The sequence below is a fragment of the Astatotilapia calliptera genome, chromosome 17 (genome assembly GCF_900246225.1).
Source record: "Astatotilapia calliptera chromosome 17, fAstCal1.2, whole genome shotgun sequence".
Classification (NCBI taxonomy): Eukaryota; Metazoa; Chordata; class Actinopteri; order Cichliformes; family Cichlidae; genus Astatotilapia; species Astatotilapia calliptera.
Genome location: NC_039318.1, coordinates 18,087,774 through 18,102,140, shown reverse-complemented (window position 1 = coordinate 18,102,140; position 14,367 = coordinate 18,087,774). Strand labels below are relative to the sequence as shown.

Genomic DNA, 14,367 nt, shown 5'->3' with positions numbered 1-14,367 from the left:
CTCCTCCAGACGTTGACGAAGGTTGTTCACATACTCTGAATGAGACTTATGGTTGGCATTTTCAGGTTGGATACCTAAGACTAAATCAATGGGTAGTCGGGGTTGTCTGCCAAACATCAGTTCATAAGGAGAGAAACCAGTTGTGTCGTTCCTCGTGCAGTTATACGCATGAACTAAGGGTTTAACAAAGTCCCTCCAGTGAGATTTGTCTTCCTCTTCCAACGTACCCAACATATCAAGAAGCGTCCGGTTAAACCTTTCCACCGGGTTTCCGCGAGGATGATAAGGTGTAGTGCGGATTTTGTCTGCTCCTATCAACGCACATAGCTCTTTGATTGTGTGAGATTCAAAGTCTCTACCCTGATCACTGAGTAGACGACTGGGAAACCCATAATGAACTATGAAGTTCTCCCACAGAGCTTTTGCAATGGTCCTGGACTTCTGATCTTTAGTTGGCACTGCCACAGCAAACTTCGTAAAATGGTCAGTGATAACTAATATGTTCCGGGTGTCTCTGTTGTCTGGCTCAACTGACAAATAGTCCATACAGACGAGTTCAAGCGGGTAAGTTGCTATAATATTTTCAAGAGGCGCTGCCTTCTGAGGCACTGCTTTCCTCCTGACACAGCGTGGACACTGTCTGCACTTCTCTTCTACAGACTTTGTCATCATTGGCCAATAGAATCTGGAACGGGCAAGATGCAGTGCTCGTTCAAAACCAAGATGACCAACTTCATCATGCACTCCACGCAACGCTTTCCCTCTGAACTGTTCAGGTAGGACTAACTGCCATACAGTGTTGTCTCTATTTGTCCATTTCCTGTACAATACTCCATCTCTCATTTCGAGTCTTCTCCACTCCTTGAGAAGGAGCCTAACATCAGGAACTTCAAGGTTTGTTTCTCTGAAGCTGGGCTTTTGAGCTCTTTCAACGAAGGTAATGACACGTGAGACAACCGGGTCATCCCTCTGAGCTTTATACCAGTCAGAGCTTGTCATAGATGGTAATGTGTCTTCTCCAAATACATCCGCAACTGTTGAGGGATCAACAGCAAGAGACTCTACAGCCAAAGGTTGTTCTAGATTTGAACAGTGCTCGATCTTTGACACCACAAGATGGCGTTGACATAAGGCAGATACCACCTCGTGACTCATCTCGTTGCTCACCTCTAGAAGACGGTTTTTCATGTCATCAACTCTCTCCCTTTCTTTGATGAAATCCTCATCTTCAAAAGGAGGAGCTTGTGGTCGTCGGGACAGCCCGTCTGCATCGCGATTGGCATGACCGGCCCTGTACTTAACGGTGAACTGATAAGTAGACAGCGCAGCTAACCAGCGATGACCAGCAGCATCTAACTTTGCAGATGTCAGTACATACGTGAGAGGATTGTTATCCGTCACAATGGTGAAGTTAGCGCCATAAAGGTAGCTGTTAAACTTCTCACAAACTGCCCACTTCAAAGCTAGAAATTCAAGCTTGTGAGTGGGATAGTTTCTCTCACTTTTGGAAAGTCCTCTGCTTGCATAAGCCACAGCTCTCAGCTTCCCGTCCTGCTCTTGGTAGAGCGCTGCACCCAAGCCTTCACGACTGGCATCAGTGTGCAGGATATATGGTAGCTGTGGGTTGGCAAAAGCAAGGACAGGTGCCGATGTCAGTCTCTCAATCAAAGTCTTAAACGCATTTTCACATTCAGGTGTCCACTCCTCTCCAAAAGGTAAGTTAATGTTTGATGGTTGTTTGAAATGTTCTCCAAGATACACTTTACCCCTCTTTTTGGGTGAGTAGTAACCAGCCGTGAGACTATTTAAAGGCTTTGCGATCTTTGAGTATCCATCAATGAATCTCCGGTAATAACCGGCAAAGCCTAGGAAACATTTTAACTCTCTCTTGTTTGTAGGACGAGGCCATGTTTTTAAAGCTGAGATCTTATCAGGATCTGTGTGAACTCCTTGGGCATCAACCACATGGCCAAGGTACTTCACCGAGGGCCTAAAGAAATGACATTTTTCTGGGGACAGCTTCAACCCAAAGTCCCTCAACCGGTTCAGCACCCTCATGAGTCTCACCTCATGTTCCTCCAGGGTGTCTGAAAACACAATCAGATCATCCAAAAACACAAGTACCTCACTCAAGTTCAAATCCCCAACACACTTCTCCATCAGTCGTTGAAACGTACTTGGGGCATTTGTAACGCCCTGAGGCAGGCGATTAAACTCATAAAACCCAAGAGGACAGACAAAAGCAGTTTTAGCTTTATCTTCCTCGGCCATCTCAACCTGATAATAGCCTGATTTGAGGTCCATGACCGAGAACCACTTGGCACCACTAAGGGCCGTGAAGGTCTCCTCAATGTTTGGGAGGGCATAAGCATCCCTAATGGTCCGTGCGTTCAACTTGCGGTAATCAACGCACAACCTGATTGAACCATCCTTTTTACGCACAACTACTATTGGAGATGCGTAGGGGCTCTCTGACTCCCTAATAACCCCTGCATTAAGCAGTTCTTTGAGGTGTTGCTTGACAGCTTCTCTGTCACTTGGGTGGATGGGCCTCGACCGTTCCTTAAATGGCGTGTCATCGTTCAGCCGAATGTGGTGTTTTACCACAGTGGTGTGACCATAAGACAGATCATCAACCGCAAACACTTCTGAAATAGACTTGAGCTTGGTGGTGATGCGCTCTTTCCATTCTTCAGAGATGGGTGACTCATCAAGATTAAACTTAAGCTTCTCTCCATCAAACTTGTCATGAGAAGAAGCATTTGAAACAGGCACCAGGGGTGAAATGTGCTGGGCTACACATACCTGGGCAACTGTACTTCCTGGTTGCAATACAATACTATGCCCACTCAAGTTCTGCAAGACGACTGGAACCTTACTCTTAGCTTTGTAAGGGATGTCTATCAAAGCAGTTTCAAGAAATAAACCACCAGGTAACTTGTCGTGTTCATTTGGTTCAAGGACGAAACTTACGTTAGGAGTGTTCTTTCTCAGCCTAACATCGCCCATTAAACATCACTTGTGGTTGGCAGGGATGGTGACTGGTACTTTCCCGTGCAACCTCACTGGGTGTATGTGGCAATCATCCATTTGTTTAGCCAAGTGCTGGAGAACCAGTGCTACATCTCTGGAACACAGTCTGTGAAGGAAATCTGGACCGTCACGTTCAGATAACTTATCATGGAGTCTTAACAGTGCATTGGTACCAATCAAAACTGGTATTCTGCTGTTAAAATGGCACTCAGGCACAACAAGAGCCAAAACAACCAATTCTTCCTCTTTGCCTGTAATGTTTTGAGGAAAAGTGACGTGGGTCTCAACATAACCAAGGTAGGGAACGTGCTGTCCACCTGCACCCTCAATCTCAAGCAATGCTTGAATGGGCTGAATGGGGAGATGTGCCAGCTTATCCTTGTGAAATGATTCGGAGATTGTAGTGACTTGTGAACCACTATCCATGATAGAGTTGCATTGCACACCCTCAACCAAAACAGAAGCTGAACAACGAGGACCTATCAGACCGGGTGGCAAGCGGGATTGGGAACTGAAATCTTGAACCGTTGTCTGGGTCTTTATTTTGCTCTGAACATCAATTCTTTGGTCACTTGAGGTGGGACTAATGCTGGTCTCAGCTCCTGGACGTCCCACAGCAGGAGCCACTACAAGTTTAAAGCAAAAGGCTCAGTAACCTGTTGGGCTTGGAACCTTCCTTGCTTTTCCTTTAACTCAGCATTCTTCTGGCGGACTAGTGCCTGGTTGGGTTCATTTGGGCATCGAGCGGCAATGTGGTTATCTTCACCACATCTAAAGCAGAACCATGCTTTTGGCATAGAGGGAACCTTAACTGGTCTCCTGGCACTGCTATTTCTTGCCGCAAGGAAGTCTTTGCCACTATTATTCTCTTTAGGACATTTTTGGTTCTGAGTGAGCTCTCTGAGTTGTTTAGACAACTCATCTATTTTGCTTTCAAGTTTAACAGTTTCTTCTTGCCTCTGTTTTAACGCTGCACTAAGCTCACTGTCAAAAGGAGAATTCTTGGACCTTTGACTCAGTTTCTCTACCTGCTTTGAAAGCTCATCCATTCTCCTCTCAAGCTTAGATGCTTCGCTCTGCTTTGCAGTCTGTGTCGGAATGGGCTCATCATCATAGGAGGGTACATCAAAAATGGAGTGGGCATGTACAGCTGCTTTTGTAGCACCCAGATGTTTTTTCATCCTGTCTAGCTTTGCAGATCTACGACCTTCCTCGGTCCTCAACATAAGGAGTAGATCTGGGAATGTTGGTGGACTGTTCTTTTTGTTTTCTAGTTGGAGAGCTATAATGAGACTCTGGTCCCAGCAGCCTCTAATAAACTGTCTGAGTAGGTGTTCGCTCAAACTTTCGACAGAGACTCCCCCTCTAGAAATAGCTCGAGTAAGGAGGCTATGGAGTCTGTTCAAATATGCTGAGGGCTTTTCTCCGCTATTCTGGTTGGAGCTGAGAAAGGTTGCAAATAACTCTTCTCCGTCCTCTACAACACTGAAAGCGGAATCGAGCTGCCTAACATAAGCCCTGGGTGGTGAACTCACACCAAGCAACTTAACAACATCGGCTGCTGGACTTAGCAAACTTTCAAGTATTTTCCTAACCTTTTGCACATCACTAAGAGAGCAATCACTGACAAGAAGGTCCACTTGTGTGCGCCATGTTTCATAGTCTACCTCACCATTGGGCCTAGGAGCACGGCCAGAAAAGGTGCGCAGTCTGGTTTGTGTAGACCACGGGGCTGTTGAGTCATTTCTGATAACGTGCTCAACGACAACTTTTTGAATCTGAGGTGGGTTAAGGAGACTGCGGTCGATATTAACAGGGTTCACCACAGCACTATCAGGTGCATTGTGGGTCTGTGTGTAGTGATTAGGTTCATCATGATCACTAGCTACAATGTCATGGAGGGATGTGTCACCATCCTGAGCTGTGTGTGGCTGTGTGTCAGGAATCTCAGAGTTATGTCGAACTTCTTTGACCTCACTCTGAATAACACTCAAGAAACCTGCTTTACCACTATCTCCAACAGCCTTCAGTTCTTCTAAATATCTACGAGCTAACTCCTTGCCTACCTCTTCCTGAGCAACATCTCGAATGGTTTTGACAGACCAACCGATAGCAGGATCCTTGGGGCTCGGCAAGTCGCCTAAGATCTGGGGGTTGATCTTGGAAATGGCTTGATCGGACAAATATTGTATCAGGACTCTACCCTCTGGCTGGTTTGATTCATCTGGAATTCGAACTATCCGAGAAACTTTACCATTTACTGAAAAAACACTAGCAATGTCATCATCTGTGTAAATCCCTTCAACGCCAGTCACAAAAAGTGAACACTGGCCATCTACATCAAAACGTCTGCAAAGATCCATGTCCAACACAATAGGGTCAAGGAAAAGAGGTAGGTGTTGTGAGCTGGAAAGTCAAGGTGCTACTTTTCACCAATCTCCTGGCTGGCTCGCCACTTGTAACGCAATCTGTACTTACGCCAAACCTTTAATGCGTGGAAATCAGGACTGTTGACCTTGGGCAGTTCACTAGGTGTCAGTGTCATCAATTTCACCCCGATGTTTAACCCAGAATCACAGTTTCTCTAAAAATAGGTTACAAGAAATCAAATGTATCCCAAATATCTATATCCTGTCAGAAGCTAGTTTCGTAAAGGAGATTGGTAGTAGCTGCTCCACCACAGGAACAATAAGGCTTCCAGCACACAATGGACACCACACTTACTTAGCATAAACACATTTATTTGACACAATTTTAAATAATAAACCCCCTTTTTTTTGTAGTGTCTTTCCACTCAGTGTCATAAGAAAAATAAAATAAAATAAATAAATAAAAACAAATATGTATCCTTTAAGGTCCTTTGGCCAAAAGAAAATCACCTGAGCTCAGGGAAAAATAAAGCGCATCGTTGGGGCCCTTTGAATTGTTCCTACCGCTCTGTTGGAACGGTGTAGCATCCAATAATAGCATCCAGCAAGCAGCAACGACCATCTATTTGCCAGGACGGTTCGGCAGAGTCATCAGATGAGGACTTCCACAAGGCAGTTCATCCAGTAGGATCCAGGGCACCAAAAGGGCAAACAAACCAGCCTACACACAAGTGTGCAGAAGAATTAACTGAAATGTTCATAAGTCTCAGTACCACTGACTCAGTGTCCATGTCACTAACGGCTTATTTAACAGACTTACCATTATAATAATACAGGTTTGTCAAAATAAAAATATAACAGAACATAAATGCTGTTAACAATGCTTATTAATGCTGTTCTCTTAGGCATAACATAATAACACTGTAACTGACCTCGTGTCGGCCGCCATTTCAGGACATTAGCTAGGCTCACTTAACGGCTAGCTTGCTAACAGTCAGCCAATAACACACGTTATACAATATTTAGCCTCTTTCTTAACAACATGACAGCGGTAGATTTGATACCTCGCTGCAATATAATAAGGCACAAAACATTTCATACGAACATGAGCTGCACGCTAACTCACCAGAGGAGTTCGTGTAATGGCGAATGCTGTCGGACTCAGCTCCGCTTCACGTTTGTAACTGCTACAAGACTTTTTCCTAACAACATATTAAATCATTAGCTTCACATATAAAGGTTTTTTAAACTATTTACAGCAACTCAAATGTCTACTGTACCCGAATTTCCAGCTCGTAGAGGGCACGAGAGCAGCATGCGCCTCATCGGACGAACGGAAGGAAAAACTCTGTAGCTGGACTAGAGAGTGGCTATGCGCACGGCACAGTGGTGCGTTCAGTGACCACAAATAATCAGAAATCCCATACTCAAACAATGATCTGGGTTACATTTTCTTTTCTTTTCTTTTCTTTTCTTTTCTCTTCTCTTCTTTTCTTTTCTTTTCTTTAACCATATTTCAGGCAGAATTAGTTTGGATCTGGAGTTGTGTGTCAACATACTCATTCCTCTGATTCTCGCATTGGCTTCCAAATATATAAAAGTCAGGTTTTCCCTGTCAGGGAATCTGTGGATCTTTCATTATGGCAAAATACATAACCAAAATGAATCCATATTGATATCTAGGTATCGATCACAACTGATCAGTAAGTCGGTGTATCCTTGAAGGGAATACAAACTGCTCTGTCCTAGGATACTGATGGTGCAGGTCCTGTGCCCACCAGTCTCTTAGTGTGGACTTAATCTCTTTGTCTCTAAGTCCTCGATGCCAAGAATAAAAAAGAAACTAAGGTGCACTGGATTTATAACGTTAGACTGTGGAAATCAGTGCACAACAAAAATTATTTTACATTAAGTTTTTTGTTTTCTTCATAATCATAATTTAAAATACGATCCTATTTACGACTCAGCCTGAATGGTATTACGACATGTCCTGTGTGCATGTGGTGTGACATCAGCTGCACTCCTGTGTGATCCTACACACAGAATACAATCTGAATATGAATGCATACGTGAGGATGTTCTTCCACCCATAGAGACTTTTTTTTTTTGGTTGGGTGAGATACATTTACTACATCTTTGTAAAATGTAGGGTTAGGGTTAGGTGATTTTGGAACTGATCTCTTCCTCAACAGTCATGTGGTACAGTCTCATTGACGCACACACACTTGCAAATGACATCTGCAGCTCAATGAGAATCAAATTCCAATTATACCAAACAAAAAATTAAATTATACAATAAGAATCAGTGAAAACCTGTTGTACATCAGTGGAAAGAAGGAACAATTAGGCAGTTAATTATGATTCAATGATGGGAATAATGGCACACAAGCTCTGGTCAGGAAACTGTGAAGAAGAAAATGGGCTCAGCAGTCGTGATGATGAAATACCTTCATTTTCCCCATGTTTAAATATTGAATGTTTTTTCTTTCCTTGAATGTATGCACGCTGTTACACCAAGATAATTCGCGAAGACTCCATCACATCAGCTGCCAAAATCATCCCGAACACTGTGAAAGGACAGATTTCAGATTAAGAGTGAGATTGTCTTGCTTGAATGATACGTTTAAAAAAAAAACAGGATGTGGTTCTATTTACAGACAATGAATGTGCTGGGCATGAAATACATCCAGGAAGCAGCACATGCATATTTTTATATTTACAAACAGTTGCTGTCTATGCTCTCTATGTCTGTGTTACAGCATCGCTCTCATATTAAAACCCTTGTTTGAGCCTGAAGGCAGTGGAGAGGCTGCTGTCTGTTTGCAGAGCAGCTTCCTCTGACAGAAACATTAATCCTCGGATCCCTCCATCCTCCTCCTCTAAAACCTCCAAAAGGAACAGCTTTATATGACAAAAACATCCCTCTGTCCCCTTCATAAGTGATAAAACAGCTTCATCTGACAGAGACATTCATTCTTCCTACCTCCTCAAAACTGCAGAAAGAAAAAGAAGGCATCTGTTGGAGCGCTGGACTGAGAGAAAGAATTGTTATTCTGTGTATGAATGATGCAATTCCAAGTGCTACATCATAAAATGCAGACAGGAGCAGAACAGAGCTCGAATCTTCAAGTGAACTGTTCTGTTTAAGCTTCCAGTCTTGCAGCAGCAGTAAGAACCTGTTAATGACCGTTAATTGACCGATGAGGATAAACCAAATGTTTCCTGAGGCGGTGTTACTCTAAGAATGCTTCAAGATCACTTTCCACTTTTTATTGAAGAACTTGAGTAAAATAATGAATATGTCATGTAAGTGACACCGTCAGGACACCACAAATTTTAGTGTATTAAATTTGTGGTGTCCTGCAGTTCAGTTTCATACAATGCCTTGATCTTTTTATTATTTTATGATAAGTATCCCTTTTTTTCTTTAAAGTGGAACCACATGGACATTAAAAAAATGTAATAAGAATTACTGTAGCAACTATTCCAGATTTTAGTTGTGCCCAAGGAGTTGCCGGAGTGACCAAACTATTTGGCCTCTAGTGATTTGTCACAAAAAAGTATATTGATACTTCAGTTTTTGTGCCACCAAATATAAATGCTGAGCTCGTGCTGGCCAGCCCGATAAAAATTGGCTCCACCACTGGTCAATTAGCAATCCTACCTTGGCAGAGTGTTCCTCTGTGGCTGTCCAGGTCCTAATCTCTTACTAAGCAATTGTTCATTATAGAGGAACTGTACAATAACATTTCTTTTTAGCCCCTAATCACATTATTGTTTGGCAAATGGAGGTCTTATTTCATAGACCAACTGTGGTAGCAGCTGCTGTGCCAAGTACAAAGACACTGCCTAACCAAAAGCCCCATTTTATGTTTCTCACATATAGCTGCTGGTAGCATTAGCAAGCCTGATTAGCAGCAGCATAAAATGCATTAACAAGATTTATACTGCGGTGGCAGTAAAAGTAATGATGCTATATTCAGGACATAACCAGATTTTTAGAGCCTACAAACAGAACCATAAATAGGCGCAAGCAGCAGGGCTATGGCTATTTACTGACACGCTGTCATAGACTCACATACTAAGTAATGGGTCAGAAAATTATGACCCTCAGCTTAGCATCCAGTTGATGCTTAAAAACTAAAGTGAGCAGAAAACACTTGAAGGAGCCGTTATGGTCATAAAAAATCAGTGTGAAGCAAATTCTCTCAGTAAGCTCTTAAAAGAAAGGATCCCATCTTCCAGACCATCTGAGCAGCACAAACAGATCCGTTAGGCTGGGCCACTTCCAGGCTTCTTTGTCACACAAAATTCCTCTTCTTTCTTCACCTACTTCAAAAACAGCTGTTTGTCTTTGTGCTGCATTGTAGTATGGCATAATGTGCCTCTGTAAGAATCTCTGTTCCTGTAATGAGACACTTTCCCTTCAGGGAGGATTAAAGCCTGACAGAAAACAAACAAACAAACAAAACAGTGTGATGACCCACTGCGAGCAGACCCCGGTTCAATAAAACCTCCATCTTTCAGCCATTTAGCTCGTTATTCCTCCATTTTCTGTCATTTCACCCACTGGCAGCGCTATAAAGCAAAGCCTTTTGGTGTTTATCTACCACCTAATCACTGCTGGAATCTGAATGGGATTGTTCAGCAAGAGCCAAACAAAAAGCTCAAGACACTGAAGGTCTGTCACACGAAGATTACAAAATGCATTTTGGGCATTATGGTTGACAGAATTGATCAAAAGTAATGACCACAAATATATTAAAAATATTTTTTAATGGCATAATTAAGGTCATCAATATTGCATAAGCATGGCTTCACGTTATAGTAGTATTCTAATTAAAGTTTATGTAAGTCTTCCATATTGATGCCATTACATTAATGTTATAAATAATAGATGTTGATGTTAATGGTCTCTGCAAATGCTCTGTAATGCTGATCTCCTAAGTCTGTATCGTAATACTCTGATGACTATAATCATAATGACGACATTGGTAGCATGCTCTTATATTATACCAGCAAAATTATAGGAGAGAAATGTGGAAATCTAAATAGAAATCAATGGGAGAATTCCTAAATGGCAAAGCTACCGGCTGTGCTGACCGTTACGAGCCAGAAAACAAACCCGTCTCATCGCCAGCTTCTCACTGTGACCCATGCTGGGTGTAACAAGTTACAAAGTAATGAATTAAACCTAATATATAGTTCCTAAACTTTGACGGGACTTGACTCTTGTTTTTAGTTCAAAAGCCTTGTTGATTGTTGTGAAGATTTTTTATCTTTATGTGATGAGTTGGGAAAGGTGATGTGTTGTGGAAGCGTATGAGCCAATGTTGTTCTTGCACTGACGCATGTTCACTGTTTTTGTGTGTGACTTAGAATTGTGCGGTTGCATACATAGAATGGGGGAAATAATTATTTCCTCCCCTTCTTAATTTGTAAGTTTGCACACTTTCAAAGAGCTAAACTGTCTCTAATTCAGTGGTAGCTTCGGTTTAATAGAGAAAGATAAAATTTAAATTTAAAGTGAAAAAGTATTTGATCCCCAAGCAAAACATGACTTGATAGAAAAAACCCATGTTGGCAAGCACAGCAGTATAACATTTCTTGTATTTGGTCACCAGGTTTGCACACTGCTCACAAGGGGTTTGGGTCCACTTTTTACAGAAACTCTCTAAATACTTAACAACCAAACTCAACAGCTTCAGCTCCCTCCACAAATTTTCTATAGGACTAAGATGTGGAGACTGGCCAGGCCACTACATTGTCTTAAAGAAGGAGGTTCTTCCTAGATTTCACAGTCCATCACTCTGTTCATTGGCCACACCATGCAGTGAAGTCATCCTGTACCCATTAGGATATTAACATGCTTAACAGTTGTCACCTTCTCACCAGGCTTCTCAGGTCTTAAAGCCCATTCCAGCCTTGTGCAGGTCTATAATCTTGTCCCCGACAGCCTTTGACAGCTCTTTGGTGTCGCTGTCGAGAGGTTGACATGGAAGAAACTGATACTGTGGACAGGTGTGCTTTATACATACAATGAGTTGAGATCGGGAGTAATAATCATTGATTGACTTATTGTGTGGTTCTGTTTGGGTTGTAGAAGGTCAAATACTTATTTTACACAGTGACACACAAATCAATTTATAACTTTCTTTTGCAGTGTTTTTTTTTTCTGGATTTTTTTGATTGATAATCGTTGTCTCTCCATTAAAAAGAAACTACCAAAAATTAGTGACTGCTCATTTCTTTGTAAGTGAGCAAGTCTACTTTTCATAACAGCGTTTCCCTAACATAGCATTTGTGATATTTGTTCAGCAATGGTTGAAAGAGCATAGAATGTATGTGGGGATGTATGTGAATGTTTTACTGTTACATCTTATTAGTATTTTAAGTATTCTATTAAGTATTTTAATACTTAATAGGATACTATTAAGTATTTTAAGTATTCTATCTATTTTATTTATTGAATTTTATTGTTTTATTTATATTTTGTTATTGCTAGGGATGATGCAATGATCGGGGACCATTCTTAATTTCATTGTACCTGTGACAATGACAATAAAGTTTCTGATTCTGATTCTGAAAAAGTATTTGTAGGCATGTGTGTGAATGAGGGATGTTCTAAAACAGCGGTCCCCAACCTTTTTTGCGCCACGGACCAGTTTAATGTCAGACAATATTTTCACGGACCGGCAGGTGTCACGGATAAATACAACAAAATAAAATGATACGACCAAGACAAAAACTGTGGTATTTTGTAAATATAATATTACACGCGAATTCACTGTGTAATTGTGTAACTTTATTAGCAGCATCCTCCTGAAATGCACCAACAACATTGAGAGTAACATCCTCCTCTCTCCCCCTTAATACTCTGGTTGCTATGGTAACACGTAAACATTTCTTTCAAAATAGGACACACAACTACAAAACAAATATAAAAGTACAAGAAAATATATAACTCACCATAACGCTCGATCAGTGAGAGCCCAGTGCTTGTTTCTCTGCAACGAGATGGTCCCACCTGGGCGTAATGGGGGACAATGACACCCGAAGTGTGTTGCTTATGTTCAGTCTGCTCCTCAATTTTGTTTTCGTCGCTGTTACTGCAGAAAACCCCGCTTCACACAGATATGATGTTGGAAACGGCAACAGGGTTTTTAGTGCTTTTGTGGCAATCTCGGGGTATTCTGCCATGACTTTTATCCAGAATACCGGCAAAGCTGATGTCTCAAACATACTTTTAAGTCCGCCGTCATTTGTGATTTCCAACAGTTGATCTTCTTCTTGCAAAGACAAGGTGGATTCACCCGGTTTATTGACAAATGGGTCGCGGATCCATTCCTTGTCGGTTCGTGGGTCTTTTGTGATTGGGAAGTAGCGCTCGAACTCTTTTAAAAGCAAAGACAGATCGTGCACTAGCTGGGAGAATGATTGCTCAGGCAGAGTCTCTTCCAAAAATCCAGCCAATGTTTAAAACATGTCAAATATGCCTCTGTCTACGCGTCGTCTCCACAAGCCCAGTTTGGCTTTAAATGCAGCTACCTTATCTGCTAACTTGAAGACAGTTGTCATTTTCCCCTGAAGGGACAGACTGAGTTCATTTAGTAGGCCGAATACGTCGCATATGTAAGCGAGTTTTGCGACCCACTCCTTGTCACTGAAATGCGCTGCCAGCGGTGACTTCTTTTCTGAGAAAAATCTCTGCAGCGGCTCTCGTACTTCAATAACTCTGGCGAGTGATCTCCCTCGGGACAACCACCTTATTTCTGTGTGCAAGAGAAGGCGCCTATGCTCTGCGTTCATCTCCTCACAAAGTTGCTCGAACAGGCGTGATTTGAGGGCGTGTGCTTTGATGTGGTTAATAACTCCAACAACATCATTCAATACACTGTTAAGTTCTGGTGGAATTTTTCGGCTTGCCAGCATTTCTCTGTGAATGACACAATGTGTAGATTCACATTCAGGTGCAACCTCCTTAATCCGAGTAGTCAAACCAGACAGCCGTCCGGTCATGGCAGCAGCTCCGTCTGTGCATATGCCAACACAAAAAGACCATTTAAGTTTTCCTGATACATAATCATCCAGTGACCTGAATAGTTCTGCAGCTGTGGTTTTGGTTGTCAACGATAGTGCACACAACATATCCTCATGCACATCCTCCTGATAAAGGTATCGCACATAAACAAGTAGTATTGCCTTATTGTCCACATCTGTAGACTCATCAACCTGCAAAGCGTACCATGGTGATGAATTAATTCTCTCCAACAACTGTGTCTCAATGTCCTCTGCTATTTCATCAATGCGACGAGTAACGGTGCTAGCCGACAGAGGCACCTGTGCTATCTTTTCAGCCGCCACCTCCCCAAAAAGTTCACAGCAAATGTCTTTAGTGGCAGGAAGGATCAATTCTTCACCAATAATGAATGACTTTTTATCCTTAGCAATACGGTTAGCCACCAAGTATGATGCTCTCAGTGCACCTGTATTTGTTGTTGTGGAGGCCCTCAGTAATTGCTTCTGTCCCTGTTGTTCCCGCTTTTTCCTTTCAAAATACTCCTTGTACCCAACATTAAAAAGGCTTGTTTTTTAATGTTGGGTGCTTGGTCTCCAAGTGACGAAGCAGTTTTGAAGGCTTCATTGCCTCATTGGAAAGCCGGTCGCCGCATATTATGCAGAGCGGGCTTGGTGCGTGGGAATCGCCTGTCGCGATAAATCCATATTTCAAGTAGGTATTTTGGTATTGTCTGTTAAATTCAGCTTTCTTTTTCTTAGTGGTTGTCATACACTCTTCGTCTGTCTCCTCACTGGGCCTTTTTCCCTTTGCAAAGAAACCCTCCAAAGACATCTGTTTTTTACTCATTTTGCTAGCTTGTAGGTTTAATATTAGCTACTAATGTATCTTGACATGCGTCAAGAGTCAGTCATAGACGGAAGTAAATGAGAGAATTCAGTCTTTTTA

At 42.1% G+C, this 14,367-nt stretch overlaps 2 protein-coding genes across 2 annotated transcripts in view; one reads left to right on the top strand and one right to left on the bottom strand.

Annotated features, from left to right (window-relative positions):
- LOC113008770 (thyrotropin-releasing hormone-degrading ectoenzyme) overlaps nucleotides 1-14,367 on the top strand; it is a 276,012-nt gene that overhangs the window by 63,118 nt on the left and 198,527 nt on the right. The gene's annotated exons all lie outside the window — the stretch shown is intronic.
- On the bottom strand, nucleotides 3,009-6,845 carry LOC113008771 (zinc finger CCHC domain-containing protein 18-like). Its single transcript, XM_026146493.1, has 4 exons — nucleotides 6,683-6,845; nucleotides 6,529-6,604; nucleotides 5,967-6,123; nucleotides 3,009-5,617 (listed from the first exon to the last, which is right to left on the bottom strand). Exon 4 carries the CDS (start codon nucleotides 5,394-5,396, stop codon nucleotides 3,660-3,662), a length of 1,737 nt encoding a protein of 578 aa, XP_026002278.1. The 5' UTR covers nucleotides 5,397-5,617; nucleotides 5,967-6,123; nucleotides 6,529-6,604; nucleotides 6,683-6,845; the 3' UTR covers nucleotides 3,009-3,659.

What these genes read in the sequence shown, in the direction of transcription:
- LOC113008771 (XM_026146493.1), bottom strand. Translation starts at nt 5,396, where the DNA reads ATGGATCTTTGCAGACGTTTTGATGTAGATGGCCAGTGTTCACTTTTT.